General features: G+C 40.0%; 1 protein-coding gene across 1 annotated transcript in view; it reads right to left on the bottom strand.

The window, feature by feature from the left end:
- Window positions 1-206: 206 nt before the first annotated feature.
- The window catches only part of LOC128636367 (ribosome biogenesis protein SPATA5L1-like), a 38,862-nt gene continuing 19,687 nt past the window's right edge, over window positions 207-19,381 (bottom strand). Inside the window, 1 exon segment of the mRNA XM_053689394.1 lies at window positions 207-443. Within this exon segment, the coding sequence (XP_053545369.1) occupies window positions 207-443 (237 nt within the window).

The following is a 19,381-nucleotide window of genomic DNA, read 5'->3' as shown; positions in this document are numbered from 1 at the left end:
CTCTCCTATAAGGTTCCTCTATCAGCCACAATAATGGCGTAGGCAGAATTAAGCAATTATACATTAGTCCCGCTCTTAATGGAAAATTAATCGGGTCCTACACTGTCCATCTCCCCTCTGAAACTTATATTAACCGAATCATAGCCAAGAGAGGGATACCTAAAACTCTGAGCCCCAAAGAGAGTTAACTCCTTCCTTGAAGAAGATTAACTCTCAAGTCTCCACAAACACATGCCAGATTTGTGCCTGCCCACTGCCATAAACCATCCTTCATAAGGATTTGTGTCCCAAACTAAGTACAGGCTTTCAGTTGTTAGAGTCTTTAACTCCTTCAGTGCCAGCATCCTAGCCCCAGAAGACAAAAAGACACTTACCTGTACATTCAGCTGTCCGGCACGAGGACAGCTCACCCGGTATGAGAGGATGCCACTCCTCACAGGGACCTGTGAAGAAAAGAAATAACAAAGTAAACCTACTTAGGTTTTCTATACCAGGGGAGCAACATGTTAGGAACTTGTGATATGGGCCTTGCTGCATTTTCCTAACTGCTTTAAAGCCACCACTGCTCTACTGAAGAGACTAACATGGAGTACGGCTATACCCAATTTTGAGAAGAAAGATCAGAGCAAACCTACTCTGGCTTTCAAAATAATAAAATCTTGATTGAAGTGAAATAATCCAATCTTCATCAGACACCAAAAACTTCACCTCCTCCTTGCACCGAAGGCAAACAGAATGGCTGGGGATTGTGGGAAGGGAAGTGACCTTTAACAGCTTTGCTGTGGTGCTCTTTGCCTCCTCCTGCTGACTCCGTGGACTCACCATATCTTAGGAAAGATAATATATTTGATTGGTATATAAACAAACTACAAATAAAATAACACTGGCATGAAATATTTTCCAACCCAGAGAAACAAACATTTAAGGCCTCCTCCACTACACCTCTTTAGTACATATCTGCAGAATATTGCTATTATAAAATCAAAGTTCTGAGAAATTCCTTGAAGAGCTGAACAGGTTTGAATAGAACAGCTGCAGGGTACATGCATGATAGCTCTTCTTAAATATACATATTTAGTTATAGCCAATAAAAACAAGGTTTTTACCAATACATCTATTTCTTCACATACAAAAGTAGTCTTGTCAGGTCTGATTGAATATAGTATGATGCTACTTGGATTAGGTAGAAACCTCCCAGAAGTCTTCCAGGGAGTTCCTCCTTCCTATATAGAGCACTTCCCTTCTTGCCTACATTAGTAGTATAACTAAGCAATTAACCTATTTAGTGAGAAAAAAAAAAAAAAAGGGAGGGCTGATCCCAATCATTTCTGGGGATTCTTATAATCCTACTACAAATACAAAGAAATGGATTTATCAATAAGTCTAAAAAATGTTTGCGATTGTATAAAGATATTCAGGACTGATAAATATTAGAATTATCCAAGCAAAGGCAAGTGTGGAGAAACAAAATAAAAATATAAAAAATACCATCTAAAGTCTGAGGATGCACTGTCTACAAACTATAAATCTGCCAATCACATGCTGCTAACTTTTGGACAAACACATTATCTTGTTAAAATGTTATAAAAGGTATGAATGGACAAGTGGTTGTGTTACATAGCCAATCCATAAAAAACTAAAGATCTGATGAAAAAGCTATGTACTTTTCAAAGGTGGTGTCATCTTCTTTAGCTTATTTGTTATAAGGATCTCAGAGCAAATTCAATTGACTAAGGGCCAGATTACGAGTGGAGCGCAAAAGTGTGTAATATTTGCGCTCCACTCAGTAATACCGGCACGCAAAATGTGCGCTAGTATTACAAGTAAAGCACAATGCGAACACGATCTTGCATTCGCATTGCATGGAAAGTTGCGCTCACGAGAGCACGCTTCCATAGGCTCCTAAAGGAGCCTCATTCTGATGCTGATAGACAAGGCACAGAACCAAGTGCAGCGAAAGGGGGTAAGTCACGCAGCGTTAGGCAGCATATTTAAAATATCTATATATTTACATATACATATATATTTTTATTTATGTATGTGTATATACACATTTTAACACATATATATGTATACAAGCATATACATACAGTATATATTTACAGTTGAAACACAGTCCCCATAGACCGCTATGTAAAGGCACTTTTCAATCCAGTTTTTTTCTCACCTCCTCACTTTAACCCCTTTAAGGAACAGTACACTTTATTTTAAGGGAAACTGGGGGACATTTATTTCATTTATCAGAGGTCTGTTCTCTGGTTAATAAATGCTTGCGGTAGCATTAACCACCCACTTGTAACGGCTGGTTATTTAACATGCGCCCCTTTACGGGTGAACATTAACTCAGTGCTCCACTTGTAATCTAGCTCTAAATGAGATATAGAAGCCTTATGTTCCTTTCTGGCACCGGAATGAGCAAACATATAATCTGTAGGATTTCCAAATAAAACCTCAATAATGTGAAACATAATCTTATATAAGCTTTAACATAAGCTTTATGAATTAGTAATGCGTGAAAGTTACCACCTCCTAGACAAAGGAAGTAATATTCTATTTAAAAAAATCAGATGGAATAAACACTGGGCCAAGGATAACAGGAACAAAGGTTTAAAGAACCAGATTTAAATAGCATAAATAAATGAGATGCTTGAAAATAAAAGTATTTCAGAGCCTGCAATAATAATAACCTTTTAACTACAAAGTACTGCAAACAAACCTATATTCATAGCACTTAGGAAAAATGTCAAAAGCTGTAGAAGCTGCCTCCTAAGAAAGTAGAGTTACTTACATCTGCTCCTATCATTCTGATGAAGACAAGCACTATTTACAGGGACATCATAGATACAAACTTGCATTTTAAAAATGGCTCCAGTAAAACTATCGCTGTTTCAGTGGCGTGTATAGTGCTAGCGATGAATCAGTTTGTGTCGTACAAGCCACAACTAAAGTAACTGAGTAGGCATATTGTTTTAGTGCAGATACATTCCTAGTTAAACCTTCTATTCTTAAAAGGGACATGAAACCCTAAAGTTTTCTTTCATGATTCAGAAAGTGCATGTGATTTTTTTCCCCCCAATTTACTTCTTTTAAATTTGCTTCATTTTCTTGGTATCCTTTTTTTGAAGGAGTAGTTATGCACTACTAGGAGCTAGTCAAACACATGGTAAACCAATGACAAGGAGCATTTATGTGCAGCCACCAATCAACAGCTAGCCCCTAGTAATGCATTGCTGCTCCTGAACCTTCCTAGGTCTGTTTTCAACTAACACCAAAAGAACAAAGACAATTAGATAATAGAAGAAAATTAGAAAGCTGTTTACAATCACATGCTCTGTTTGAATCATTAAAGAAAAAATGTGAGTTTCATGTCCCTTTACGACCAAAGACGTGCAGGGTACGTCCTACAAAAACAGGCACTTAAAGGGACACTAAACCCATTTTCTCCTGTTAAGTGTAGTCAGTCCACGGGTCATCCATTACTTATGGGATTATAACTCCTCCCTAACAGGAAGTGCAAGAGGATCACCCCAAGCAGAGCTGCTATATAGCTCCTCCCCTCAACGTCATATCCAGTCATTCTCTTGCACCTAACTAAAGATAGGACGTCGTTGGAGAGGACTGTGGTGTGTTAAACTTAGTTTTTATTTCTTCAATCAAAAGTTTGTTATTTTAAACTGCACCGGTGTGTGTTGTTTGTTCTCAGGCAGCATTAGAAGAAGAATCTCCTGAGTTTGTCTATGATCTTAGCTGGTCGTAACTAAGATCCACTTGCTGTTCTCGGCCATTCTGAGGAGTGAGGTAACTTCAGAACAGGGGATAGCATGCAGGGCCCACCTGCAAGGAGGTATGTGCAGTAAATTATTTTCTAAGGAATGGAATTGACTGAGAAAATACTGCTAATACCGATGTAATGTAAGTGCAGCTTTAAATGCAGTAGTAGCGACTGGTATCAGGCTGATATGTATGTATGTATACTCTGAGGTATTTCTGGGGAATGGAATTTCACTAAGAAAATACTGTCAATATTAAAGTAATATTTGAGCCTGAACTGCAGTGAAAGCGACTAGCAGCAGGCTTATTAATAACACTTCATTCATAATTTTCAATTTTTAAAACGTTTACTGGCATGTTAATCGTTTTTTCTGAGGTACTTGGTGATAAAACTTTATGGGCATGATTTTTACCACATGGCTGTCGTTTTTTTCTGAATAAAAACAGTTTACTGAGCTTCCCCACTGTTGTAATATGAGTGGGAGGGGGCCTATTTTAGTGCTTTATTGCGCAGTAAAAATTTAGTCACAGTCTTCCTATTTCTTCCTCCATGATCCAGGACGTCTCTACAGAGCCCAGGGGTCTCCAAAACTAGTTTTGAGGGACGTAATCAGTCACAGCAGACCTGTGACAGTGTGTTTGACTGTGATAAAAACGTTTATTATTTCAACTGTTATCCGTTTTGGGTATTAAGGGTTTAATCATCCTTTTGCTGGTGGGTGCAATCCTCTGCTAACTTTATACATTTTCTGTTAAAATTTGGTTGTTTTAACATATTTGGTTCATTGTTAATTCAACTGTGTCACATTTTTATGTTTCTTAAAGGCGCAGTAGCGTTTTTTATATAGCTTGTAAATTTATTTAAAAGTTTTTTTCCAAGCTTGCTAGTGTTATTGCTAGTCTGTTTAAACATGTCTGACACAGATGAATATGTTTGTTCACTATGTTTAAAGGCCAATGTGGAGCCCAATAGAAATTTGTGCACTCAATGTATAGATGTTACTTTGAATAAAAGTCAAACTTTATATGTTAAAAAAATATCACCAGACAACGAGGGGGAAGTTATGCCGACTAACTCTCCTCACGTGTCAGTACCTTCGCCTCCCGCTCAGGAGGTGCGTGATATTGTGGCGCCAAGTACATCAGGGCGGCCCATACAAATCACTTTGCAAGACATGGCTAATGTTATGACTGAAGTACTATCTAAATTGCCAGAATTAAGAGGTAAACGCGATCACTCTGGGGTAAGAACAGAGTGCGCTGATAATAATAGAGCCATGTCTGATACTGAGTCACAATTTGCAGAACATGAGGACGGAGAGCTTCATTCTGTGGGTGACGGATCTGATCCAAGTAAACTGGATTCAGACATTTCAAATTTTAAATCTAAGCTTGAGAACCTCCGTGTATTACTAGGGGAGGTATTAGCGGCTCTGAATGATTGTAACACGGTTGCAATTCCAGAGAAAGTATGTAGGCTGGATAAATATTATTTGCGGTACGGCGTGTGTACTGACGTTTTCCTATACCTAAAAGGCTTACAGAAATTGTAACAAGGAGTGGGATAGACCCCGGTGTGCCCTTTTCACCCCCTCCTATATTATAGAAAAATGTTCCAATAGACGCCACCAACACGGGGACCTTATGCAGACGGTCCCTAAGTGGAGGGAGCAGTTTCTACTCTGGGCTAAGCGCACCACTATCACCGGTGGAGGATAGCTGTGCTTTTTCAGATCCAATGGATAAAAAGTTAGATGGGTTACCTTAAGAAGAATGTTTGTTCAGCAAGGTTTTATATTACAACCCCTTGCATGCATCGCGCTGTCGACTGCTGCGGCGGCATTCTGGTTTGAGGTCCTCTGGATGAAGAGACCCTTAGCACAGCTCCATTGGATAGATTATGAACAAGCTTAAAGCACTTAAGCTAGCTAATTCATTTATTTTCTGATGCCGTGTAGTTAGACACTTAACCAAACTTACGGCTAAGAACTCCGGATTCGCATTCAAGGCGCGCAGAGCGCTGTGGCTTAAATCCTGGTCAGCTGATGTGACTTCTAAATCTAAATTGCTTAATATTCCTTTCAAAGGGCAGACAATATTCGGGCCCAGGCTTGAAAGAAATTATTCGCTGACATTACTGAGAGGTAAGGGCCATGCCCTGCCCTCAAGACAGGGCCAAACCAAAGGCTCAAACAGTCTAATTTTCGGCCTTTCGTAACCTCAAGGCAGGAGCAGCATCAACTTCCTCCAGCTCCAAGACAGGAAGGAACTGTTGCTCGCTACAGACAGGCTGGAAACCTAACCAGTCTGGAACAAGGGCAAGCAGGCCAGAAAACCTGCTGCTGCCCCTAAGACAGCATTGAAGTGAGGGCCCCCGATCCGGAAACGGATCTAGTGGGGGGCAGACTTTCTCTCTTCGCCCAGGCTTGGGCAAGAGATGTCCAGGATCCCTGGGCGTTGGAGATCATATCTCAGGGATATCTTCTGGACTTCAAAGCTTCTCCTCCACAAGGGAGATTTCATCTTTCAAGGTTATCAGCAAACCAGATAAAGAAAGAGGCGTTTCTACGCTGTGTACAAGACCTCTTACTAATGGGAGTGATCCACCCAGTTCCGCGGGTCGGAACACGGGCAAGGATTCTATTCAAATCTGTTTGTGGTTCCCAAAAAAGAGGGAACCTTCAGACCATTCTTGGACTTAAAGATCCTAAACAAATTCCTAAGAGTTCCATCGTTCAAAATGGAAACTAATTCGAACCATCTTACCCATGATCCAAGAGGGTCAGTACATGACCACAGTGGATTTAAAGGATGCCTACCTTCACATACCGATTCACAAGGATCATTACCGGTATCTAAGATTTGCCTTCCTAAACAGGCATTACCAGTTTGTAGCTCTTCCCTTCGGGTTAGCTACGGCTCCAAGAATCTTTACAAAGGTTCTGGAGCTCTCTTCTGGCGGTACTAAGACCGCGAGGCATAGCGGTAGCTCCGTACCTAGACGACATTCTGATACAAGCGTCAAGTTTCCAAACTGCCTAAGTCTCATACAGAGTTAGTTCTGGCATTTCTAAGGTCGCATGGGTGGAAGGTGAACGTAGAAAAGGAGTTCTCTATTGCCACTCACAAGGAGTTCCCTTTCTAGGACTCTTATAGATTCTGTAAAATGAAAATTTACCTGACGGAGGACAGGTTATCAAAACTTCTAAATGCTTGCCGTGTCCTTCATTCCATTCAACACCCGTCAGTGGCTCAGTGCATGGAGGTAATCGGCTTAATGGTAGCGGCAATGGACATAGTACCATTTGCGGCGCCTGCATCTCAGACCGCTGCAATTGTGCATGCTAAGTCAGTGGAGATGGGTATTACTCAGATTTGTCCCCTCTGCTAAATCTGGATCAAGAGACCAGAGATTCTCTTCTATGGTGGCTTTCTCTGGCCCACATCTGTCCAAGGGGATGCCCTTCCGCAGGCCAGATTGGACGATTGTAACAACGACGCCAGCCTTCTAGGTTGGGGCGCAGTCTGGAATTCCCTGAAGGCTCAGGGATCATGGACTCAGGAGGAGAGAACTCCTTCCCAATAAACATTCTGGAATTAAGAGCAATTTTCAATGCTCTTCTGGCTTGGCCTCAGTTAGCAACTCTGAGTTCATCAGGTTTCAGTCGGACAACATCACGACTGTGGCTTACATCAACCATCAAGGAGGAACAAGGAGTTCCCTAGCGATGATGGAAGTCTCAAAGATAATTCGCTGGGCAGAGTCTCACTCTTGCCACCTGTCAGCGATCCACATCCCAGGCGTGGAAAACTGGGAGGCGGATTTTCTAAGTCGCCAGACCTTTCATCCGGGGGAGTGTGAACTTCATCCGGAGGTGTTTGCCCAACTGCTTCATCATTGGGGCAAACCAGATCTGGATCTCATGGCGTCTCGCCAGAACGCCAAGCTTCCTTGATTACGGATCCAGGTCCAGGGACCGGGAGCGGTAGCTGATAGATGCTCTGACAGCACCTTGGGTCTTCAACATGGCTTATGTGTTTCCACCTTTCCCGATGCTTCTCGATTGATTGCCAGGATCAAACAGGAGAGAGCATCTGTGATTCTAATAGCGCCTGCGTGGCCACGCAGGACCTGGTATGCAGATCTAGTGGACATGTCGTCCTGTCCACCATGGTCTCTGCCTCTGAGACAGGACCTTCTGATTCAGGGTCCTTTCAAACATCCAAATCTATTTTCTCTGAGGCTGACTGCTTGGAGATTTGAACGCTTGATTCTATCAAAGCGTGGATTCTCGGAGTCAGTGATTGATACCTTAATACAGGCTAGGAAACCTGTTACCAGGAAAATTTACCATAAGATATGGCGTAAATACTTATATTGGTGCGGAATCCAAGAGTTACTCATGAGTAAGGTTAGGATTCCTAGGATATTGTCTTTCTACAAGAAGGTTTAGAAAAGGGTTTATCTGCTAGTTCGTTAAAGGGACAGATTTCAGCTCTGTCTATCCTTTTACACAAACGTCTGGCAGAAGTTCCAGACGTTCAGGCTTTTTGTCAGGCTTTGACTAGGATTAAGCCTGTGTTTAAGACTGTTGCTCCGCCGTGGAGCTTAAACTTAGTTCTTAACGTTCTGCAAGGTGTTCCGTTTGAACCCCTTCATTCCATTCGATATCAAGCTGTTATCTTGGAAAGTTCTGTTTTTGGAAGTTGTTTGGCTATTTCCTCGGCTCGAGAGAGTCTCTGAGTTATCGGCCTTACATTGTGATTCACCTTATCTGATTTTTCATTCAGACAAGGTAGTTCTGCGTACTAAACCTGGGTTCTTACCTAAGGTAGTCACTAACAAGAATATCAATCAAGAGATTGTTGTTCCATCATTGTGCCCTAACCCTTCTTCAAAGAAGGAACGACTTTTGCACAATCTGGACGTCGTCCGTGCCCTGAAATTTTATTTGCAGGCAACTAAAGATTTTCGGCAAACTTCTTCCCTGTTTGTCGTTTATTCTGGACAGAGGAGAGGTCAAAAAGCTTCGGCTACCTCTCTCTCTTTTGGCTTCGTAGCATAATAACGTTTAGCCTATGAGACTGCTGGACAGCAGCCTCCTGAAAGGATTACAGCTCATTCTACTAGAGCTGTGGCTTCCACTTGGGCCTTTAAGAATGAGGCCTCTGTTGAACAGATTTTGCAAGGCTGCAACTTGGTCTTCACTTCACACTTTTTCCAAAATTTTACAAATTTGACACTTTTGCTTCTTCGGAGGCTGTTTTTGGGAGAAAGGTTCTACAGGCAGTGGTTCCCTTCCGTTGTAAAGATCCTGCTGTCCCTCCCGTTCATCCGCGTACTTTTAGCTTTGGTATTGGTATCCCATAAGTAATGGATGACCCGTGGACTGACTACACTTAACAGGAGAAAATATAATTTATGCTTACCTGATAAATTCATTTCTCCTGTAGTGTAGTCAGTCCACGGCCCGCCCTGTTTTTAACGGCAGTCTAAATTTTAATTAAACTCCAGTCACCACTGCACCCTATAGTTTCTCCTTTCTCGTATGGTTTCGGTCGAATGAACTGGATATGACGTAGAGGGGAGGAGCTATATAGCAGCTCTGCTTGGGTGATCCTCTTGCACTTCCTGTTAGGGAGGAGTTATAATCCCATAAGTAATGGATGACCCGTGGACTGACTACACTACAGGAGAAATGAATTTATCAGGTAAGCATAAATTATATTGTTTCTTTCTTTCATGGTTCAGATAGAGCATGCAATTTTAAGCAACTTTCTAATTTACTCCTATTATCATTTTTTCTTCGTTCTCATGCTATCTTTATTCGAAAAAGAAGACATCTAAGCTAAGGAGACAGTCAATGTTTGGTTCAGCACCCTGGACAGCACTTATTTAATTGTGGGTGCATTTAACCATCAATCAGCAAGAACAACCCAGGTTGTCAACCAAAAATGGTCCGGCTTCTAAACTTACATTCTTGCTTTTCAAATAAAGATAGCAAGTGAATGAAGAAAAATTGATAATAGGAGTAAATTAGAAAGTTGCTTAAAATTGCATGCTCTATCTGAATCATGGAAGAAAAAATTTGGGTTCAGTGTCCCTTTAATGACCAAGGACATACCCTGCACGTCCTCAGGGGTTTCAAGCAGTGGAAGCGATCGTGATCGCTTCCAGCCGCTTTCAGGGTATTGCAGTGATGCCTCGATATTGAGGCATCCTGCAATACCCTTTTTTTAGCATCCAATGCAGAGAGAACCACTCTGTGGCCCTCTCTGCATTGGCCAGCGATGGTGCCGATCGTTGGTGGGTGGGAGCCATAGCAGGGAGGCGGCCCATTGTTGGAGGGACTTCCGGATCCTGTCCCTGCAGTGCGCACGAGTGAGCTGGATAAGTATGAGTGCGAGACTCAGTCACATTAATAGCAAATGTATGGGAAGGAGGAATAAATGTTGGAAAAAGGATCTGGGAGTGGGGTAGGGTATTGAGGGGGGGCAGCTAGACTACAGAAAATTGGGTTTGAAATAATAATAAAAAAAATATATATTTTTGTTTTAGCAAACTGGGTACTGGCAGACAACTGCAACACTGGGTACTGGCAAGATCCAACACTGCATTTTATATATATATATACATATATTATATTATATATTTTTTTTAAAAGCCTTTTATTTTAGACTTTCTGCCAGTACTTAAGATGGCAGTGACAATTGTGAGGTGGGGGAGGGAAGAGAGAGAGCTGTTTGAGGGAGGTCAGGGAGGGATCAGGGGGTTGGATGTGTCTACATTAAAGCTAAAATTAACCCTACAAGCTACCTAATTAACCCCTTAACTGCTGGGCATAATACAAGTGTGGTGTGCAGCAGCATTTAGCGGCCTTCCAATTACCAAAAAGTAATGCCAAAGCCATAAATGTCTGCTATTTCTGAACAAAGGGGATCCCAGAGAAGCATTTACAACCATTTGTGCCATAATTGCACAAGCTGTTTGTAAATAATTTCAGTGAGAAACCTAAAGTTTGTGCAAAAGTGAACAATTTTTTTTTTTTTTCATCGCATTTGGTGGTGAAATGGTGGCATGAAATATACCAAAATGGGCCTAAATCAATACTTTGGGTTCTCTACTAAAAATAAATAAATATATTTACATGTGAAGGATTATTCAGGGATTCCTGACAGATATCAGTGTTACAATGAAACTATTGCAAATTATGAGAAAAAAAATGGTTTGGAAATAGCAAAGTGCTACTTGTACTTATTGCCCTATAACTTGCAAAAAAGCAAAGAACATGTGAACAAGGGGTATTTCTAAACTCAGGAGAAAATTTACAAACTATTTAGCATGGGTGTTTTTTGGTGGTTGTAGATGTGTAACAGATTTTGGGGATCAAATTTATAAAAAGTGTGTTTTTTTTTTTTTAAAAAAATCATCCTATTTTATAATTTTTTTATAGTAAATTATATGATATGATTAAAATAATGGTATCTTTAGAAAGTCCATTTAATGGCAAGAAAAACAGTATATAATATGTGTGGGTACAGTAAATGAGTAAGAGGAAAATTACAGCTAAACACAAACACTGCAGAAATATAAAAATAGCCCTGGTCCTTAAAGGGACAGTATACACTCATTTTCATATAACTGCATGTAATAGACACTACTATAAAGAATAAGATGCACAGATACTAATATAAAAATCCAGTATAAAACAGTTTAAAAACTTACTTAGAAGCTGTCAGTTTGGCTCTGTTGAAAAGGTAGCTGGAAAGCCCACTGAAAGTGGCAAATAAGACACTCCCCCCACTCCCCCTTCTTTTGCATATGAAATGACCCTTTACACAAACAGGAGCAAGCTGGAGAAGTTAGCTGACGGTATTCACATAAAACTTTGGGGCTTGGTTAGGAGTCTGAAAATCAGAGCAATGTTATTTAAAAATAAGCAAAACTATACATTTATTTTAAAAAAAAAAACTTTATGGGCTATATAAATAGATCATCTACAAAACATTTATGCAAAGAAAAAATTAGTGTATAATGTCCCTTTAAGGTAAGAAAATTGGAAAATGGTCTGGTCAGTAAGGGGTTAAGGAAGCCATTATCCAGCAACCAGGTCTTTACACTTATTTATTCAGGATTTAAATAACTAATATAAGATTAACAATTGCATCTGTATATTATTATCAGGCTAATCTTTTAATGCATCATTATATCTAGCATGTATATAGTCACTTTAAGTGTTTCTTTATATTTCAGTATTTTGTCTATGTAGCCTCTGTTTCTCCAGGCAAGTATGAGAAGTGATCTGGACAATACATTAGTCTACGCTCTTCAATGAGTTACATGGAAGAATAAATGCAGGGCCGGCCTTAGGGCAAGGCGGCCACCTCGGTCTCCGCGGTCAGGGGGGCCCCGCTGCGCTGGTTGAAACAAAAAAATTTATTTATTTTTTTGCTTCTGCCATTTTTTCAAAAATATATATATATTTTTGGCACCATTTTAATTTTTGGTGCAGTTTTTACCCAGGGAAAATTTCAGGAGTGAGGAGTGGCCGAGCGGAGGCACAGGTGACAGGCACAGCACTTACGCATCATGCTACAATCTGAATGATTAGAGGATATACACGATTATTCTCCAATTATTTAGCTCTTGCAAGGCTAAGAGGTTGGTGACTGGTGGTGAGAGGGGAGGAGGTGGAGCACCTGGAGGCGGGAACAGTGAGAGGACAAAGGAGATCCCAGAGAAGCCGCAATGGGCACCGCAATGGCTTGGACCGGCCCTGAATAAACTCAGTCCAGTCAGTGAGGCGCACAGAGAGAGTGGGTAACCGTGGGAGTTGCAGCAGCATTCAGAGACAAGAGGGAGTGTTTGGGACCGACCGAGGAGGAGACGGGATTAGTCAGGGGCTGGCTGGCTGCCTGGGTAGTTTCTGTTGCAGACTGCAGACAGTTGATATATATTGGTAAGCACTAAGCAGAGGAGCGAGCTAAGAGTCAGATGATATATAAGATTAGAAGAACTACTACTCAGTCTCTTTCTATAAGCTTTTCCCATTTTCCCTACTAGTACACACGGCCTCGACTGTACATAAAAATTACAAATACCGGCTCTGACCTGCCAGATAATGATTGCCAATTGATAGGCTTTGATTTTCAAAATTGCAATGCAACCAATGAATGCATAATAAAAATTATAATATATACATTTACAAATCGATAGGTATTAAAAATAATGCTAGCTTAGCCAATCATGTACTGTCCATTTGTAATACCTAAATTATTTCTCTCTCTTTCTTTTAAATTTATTTATTTATTTTCCTTTTTTTTCTATTTCCTTTAATTATTATGTTTTGTGTTTTTTTGTGTTTTTGGGAGTACTTTTAAATCAAATAAAACTCTGAGGAACCAAAATTTTAAACTACCTAGGCTGTTACCCAAAATATAATTAATTCAAAATATTCAATATTTATAAAATATTTGTTTGGATGGTTTTTATTTTTCCCTGTACATTGAAAATATAAAGTCAGAGTGATCTAAAGGTGTATGTATCACATTTGCTCTTCTATTTGGCTATGAAGGAGTTAATATTTTTTTCTTAATTTAATTGGAAAAAAAAATATTCTACAGTCAGTTTTGCCAGCCAGCGGAGAAATGTTTGATCCAATGTATGAATTGTAATGTAATGTAATCTCTTGTTGAATAAAACTCTTATTATTGAGAGGGAGCTGCTTAGTGACTTTGTTAACAGAGAGTCTGAGATTAAAGGGACAGTACACTGTAAAAAAAAAAATTGTGCTTTTAAGCCACAGCCTATTAAAATGGGTTGAGCTTGGAGGTAATATCAGATCTTATTATGTTATGATAATTATCACTTTGTGTACACACACTTGCTTCCTTATCTTATATTTGTCTGGAAAACTAAAGCTCAATACATAGAGAGAACAATGGAAAATTATCATTTTATTACTTAATTATCCTGCACCCCACTGTGAGTTTTTCTGCTGGCTGTGTTTACTTATGCTATGCAATAGCTGAGACTCCAGTATAAAAATTTTCAGTATAGGTTAGGATACCACAAGCTAAATCAGCTATTTAAAAATCCAAAATAGGGGTAAAGGAGCTACTTGTAAACAATTTAATAAACTCCAGCAGGTAAAATGGATCATTGAGAACAATTTAAATGGGAGAAGTTTTTTTTTGTGAACCGTGAACTGTCCCTTTAAGTGCCACAAGAGCTCTGAACAGCTTGCACTAATCAATAACATAAACCCCTGCCCCAGAAAACACAACTTTCTCTTTTCTCAAATCAGTAGCACAGCACAAGTGTATTATTTGTGCTTCTCAGTGCAAGGAGCTTTCAGATATTCCATGGTTTATTGTTTTTCGACCATATTTTTTTAAACATTTGGGGGCGTGGTTGGGGGCGGAGTAATAGGGGGCCCCATTTTGGCATCCTGCCTTGGGCCCTGCAATGGCTAGGGCTGGCCCTAAATATATGTTTTGAGTTTCCCTCCCTTTTCTCCTGGTGATACACTATTGTATAACATGGGTCTGTGATGAAAGAAAGCTCCACTAGTGGCAGATTACTATTGTTTAACATTGGTCTGAAATGAAAGAAAGCTCCACTAGTGTCAGATTACTATTGTATAACATGGGTGTGTGATGAGAGAAAGCTCCACTAGTGGCAGATTACTATTGTATAACATGGGTCTGTAATGAAAGAAAGCTCCACTAGTGGCAGATTACTATTAAATAACATGGGTCTAAGATGAAAGAAAGCTCCACTAGTCGCAGATTACTATTGTAAAACATGGGTCTGAGATGAAAGAAAGCTCCACTAGTGGCAGATTACTATTGTATAACATGGGTCTAAGATGAAAGAAAGCTCCACTAGTGGCAGATTACTATTGTATAACATGGGTGTGTGATGAAAGAAAGCTCCACTAGTGGCAGATTACTATTGTATAACATTGGTCTGAAATGAAAGAAAGCTCCACTAGTGGCAGATTACTATTGTATAACATGGGTGTGTGATGAAAGAAAGCTCCACTAGTGGCAAATTACTATTATATAACATGGGTGTGTGATGAAAGAAAGCTCCACTAGTGGCAGATTACTATTGTAAAACATGGGTCTGAGATGAAAGAAAGCTCCACTAGTGGCAGATTACTATTGTATAACATGGGTCTAAGATGAAAGAAAGCTCCACTAGTGGCAGATTACTATTGTATAACATGGGTGTGTGATGAAAGAAAGCTCCACTAGTGGCAGATTACTATTGTATAACATTGGTCTGAAATGAAAGAAAGCTCCACTAGTGGCAGATTACTATTATATAACATGGGTGTGTGATGAAAGAAAGCTCCACTAGTGGCAGATTACTATTGTATAACATGGGTCTGTAATGAAAGAAAGCTCCACTAGTGGCAGATTACTATTGAATAACATGGGTCTAAGATGAAAGAAAGCTCCACTAGTGGCAGATTACTATTATATAACATGGGTGTGTGATGAAAGAAAGCTCCACTAGTGGCAGATTACTATTGTATAACATGGGTCTGTAATGAAAGAAAGCTCCACTAGTGGCAGATTACTATTGTATAACATGGGTCTGTAATGAAAGAAAGCTCCACTAGTGGCAGATTACTATTGAATAACATGGGTCTAAGATGAAAGAAAGCTCCACTAGTGGCAGATTACTATTGTATAACATGGGTCTAAAATGAAAGAAAGCTCCACTAGTGGCAGATTACTATTGTATAACATGGGTCTAAAATGAAAGAAAGCTCCACTAGTGGCAGATTGCTATTGTATAACATGGGTGTGTGATGAAAGAAAGCTCCACTAGTGGCAGATTACTATTGTATAACATGGGTCTGTAATGAAAGAAAGCTCCACTAGTGGCAGATTACTATTGAATAACATGGGTCTAAGATGAAAGAAAGCTCCACTAGTCGCAGATTACTATTGTAAAACATGGGTCTGAGATGAAAGAAAGCTCCACTAGTGGCAGATTACTATTGTATAACATGGGTGTGTGATGAAAGAAAGCTCCACTAGTGGCAGATTACTATTGTATAACATGGGTGTGTGATGAAAGAAAGTTCCACTAGTGGCAGATTACTATTGTATAACATGGGTGTGTGATGAAAGAAAGCTCCACTAGTGGCAGATTACTATTATATAACATGGGTGTGTGATGAAAGAAAGCTCCACTAGTGGCAGATTACTATTGTATAACATGGGTCTGTAATGAAAGAAAGCTCCACTAGTGGCAGATTACTATTGAATAACATGGGTCTAAGATGAAAGAAAGCTCCACTAGTCGCAGATTACTATTGTAAAACATGGGTCTGAGATGAAAGAAAGCTCCACTAGTGGCAGATTACTATTGTATAACATGGGTCTAAGATGAAAGAAAGCTCCACTAGTGGCAGATTACTATTGTATAACATGGGTGTGTGATGAAAGAAAGCTCCACTAGTGGCAGATTACTATTGTATAACATGGGTGTGTGATGAAAGAAAGCTCCACTAGTGGCAGATTACTATTGTATAACATTGGTCTGAAATGAAAGAAAGCTCCACTAGTGGCAGATTACTATTGTATAACATGGGTGTGTGATGAAAGAAAGTTCCACTAGTGGCAGATTACTATTGTATAACATGGGTGTGTGATGAAAGAAAGCTCCACTAGTGGCAGATTACTATTATAGAACATGGGTGTGTGATGAAAGAAAGCTCCACTAGTGGCAGATTACTATTGTATAACATGGGTCTGTAATGAAAGAAAGCTCCACTAGTGGAAGATTACTATTGAATAACATGGGTCTAAGATGAAAGAAAGCTCCACTAGTGGCAGATTACTATTGTATAATATGGGTCTGTAATGAAAGAAAGCTCCACTAGTGGCAGATTACTATTGTATAACATGGGACTAAAATGAAAGAAAGCTCCACTAGTGGCAGATTACTATTGTATAACATGGGTGTGTGATGAAAGAAAGCTCCACTAGTGGCAGGTTACTATTGTATAACATGGGTCTAAGATGAAAGAAAGCTCCACTAGTGGCAGATTGCTATTGTATAACATGGGTGTGTGATGAAAGAAAGCTCCACTAGTGGCAGATTGCTATTGTATAACATGGGTATGTGATGAAAGAAAGCTCCACTAGTGGCAGATTACTATTATATAACATGGGTGTGTGATGAAAGAAAGCTCCACTAGTGGCAGATTACTATTGTATAACATGGGTCTGTAATGAAAGAAAGCTCCACTAGTGGCAGATTACTATTGAATAGCTCCACTAGTGGCAGATTACTATTGTATAACATGGGTCTATAATGAAAGAAAGCTCCACTAGTGGCAGATTACTATTGTATAACATGGGTCTGTAATGAAAGAAAGCTCCACTAGTGGCAGATTACTATTGTATAACATGGGTCTAAAATGAAAGAAAGCTCCACTAGTGGCAGATTACTATTGTATAACATGGGTGTGTGATGAAAGAAAGTTCCACTAGAGGCAGATTACTATTGTATAACATGGGTGTGATGAAAGAAAGCTCCACTAGTGGCAGATTACTATTGTATAACATGGGTGTGTGATGAAAGAAAGCTCCACTAGTGGCAGATTGCTATTGTATAACATGGGTGTGATGAAAGAAAGCTCCACTAGTGGCAGATTACTATTATATAACATGGATGTGTGATGAAAGAAAGCTCCACTAGTGGCAGATTACTATTGTATAACATGGGTCTGTAATTAAAGAAAGCTCCACTAGTGGCAGATTACTATTGAATAACATGGGTCTAAGATGAAAGAAAGCTCCACTAGTGGCAGATTACTATTGTATAACATGGGTGTGTGATGAAAGAAAGCTCCACTACAGGGAGTGCAGAATTATTAGGCAAATGAGTATTTTGACCACATCATCCTCTTTATGCATGTTGTCTTACTCCAAGCTGTATAGGCTCGAAAGCCTACTACCAATTAAGCATATTAGGTGATGTGCATCTCTGTAATGAGAAGGGGTGTGGTCTAATGACATCAACACCCTATATCAGGTGTGCATAATTATTAGGCAACTTCCTTTCCTTTGGCAAAATGGGTCAAAAGAAGGACTTGACAGGCTCAGAAAAGTCAAAAATAGTGAGATATCTTGCAGAGGGATGCAGCACACTTAAAATTGCAAAGCTTCTGAAGCGTGATCATCGAACAATCAAGCGTTTCATTCAAAATAGTCAACAGGGTCGCAAGAAGCGTGTGGAAAAACCAAGGCGCAAAATAACTGCCCATGAACTGAGAAAAGTCAAGCGTGCAGCTGCCAAGATGCCACCAGTTTGGCCATATTTCAGAGCTGCAACATCACTGGAGTGCCCAAAAGCACAAGGTGTGCAATACTCAGAGACATGGCCAAGGTAAGAAAGGCTGAAAGACGACCACCACTGAACAAGACACACAAGCTGAAACGTCAAGACTGGGCCAAGAAATATCTCAAGACTGATTTTCTAAGGTTTTATGGACTGATGAAATGAGAGTGAGTCTTGATGGGCCAGATGGATGGGCCCGTGGCTGGATTGGTAAAGGGCAGAGAGCTCCAGTCCGACTCAGACGCCAGCAAGGTGGAGGTGGAGTACTGGTTTGGGCTGGTATCATCAAAGATGAGCTTGTGGGGCCTTTTCGGGTTGAGGATGGAGTCAAGCTCAACTCCCAGTCCTACTGCCAGTTTCTGGAAGACACCTTCTTCAAGCAGTGGTACAGGAAGAAGTCTGCATCCTTCAAGAAAAACATGATTTTCATGCAGGACAATGCTCCATCACACGCGTCCAAGTACTTCACAGCGTGGCTGGCAAGAAAGGGTATAAAAGAAGAAAATCTAATGGCATGGCCTCCTTGTTCACCTGATCTGAACCCCATTGAGAACCTGTGGTCCATCATAAAATGTGTGTTTTACAAGGAGGGAAAACAGTACACCTCTCTGAACAGTGTCTGGGAGGCTGTGGTTGCTGCTGCACGCAATGTTGATGGTGAACAGATCAAAACACTGACAGAATCCATGGATGGCAGGCTTTTGAGTGTCCTTGCAAAGAAAGGTGGCTATATTGGTCACTGATTTGTTTTTGTTTTGTTTTTGAATGTCAGAAATGTATATTTGTGAATGTTGAGATGTTATATTGGTTTCACTGGTAAAAATAAATAATTGAAATGGGTATATATTTGTTTTTTGTTAAGTTGCCTAATAATTATGCACAGTAATAGTCACCTGCACACACAGATATCCCCCTAAAATAGCTATAACTAAAAACAAACTAAAAACTACTTCCAAAACTATATAGCTTTGATATTAATGAGTTTTTTGGGTTCATTGAGAACATGGTTGTTGTTCCATAATAAAATTAATCCTCAAAAATACAGCTTGCCTAATAATTCTGCACTCCCTGTAGTGGCAGATTACTATTTTATAACATTGGTGTGTGATGAAAGAAAGCTCCACTAGTGACACATTGCTATTGTATATCATGGATCTGAGATGCAAGAAAGCTCCACTAGTGGCAGATTGCTATTGTATAACATGGGTCTGGGATGAAAGAAAGCTCCACTAGTGACACATT

Source organism: Bombina bombina, chromosome 7 (genome assembly GCF_027579735.1).
Source record: "Bombina bombina isolate aBomBom1 chromosome 7, aBomBom1.pri, whole genome shotgun sequence".
Taxonomy (NCBI): Eukaryota; Metazoa; Chordata; class Amphibia; order Anura; family Bombinatoridae; genus Bombina; species Bombina bombina.
Note: the sequence above shows the minus strand (reverse complement) of the source record. Positions and strands in the feature narration are given on the sequence as shown.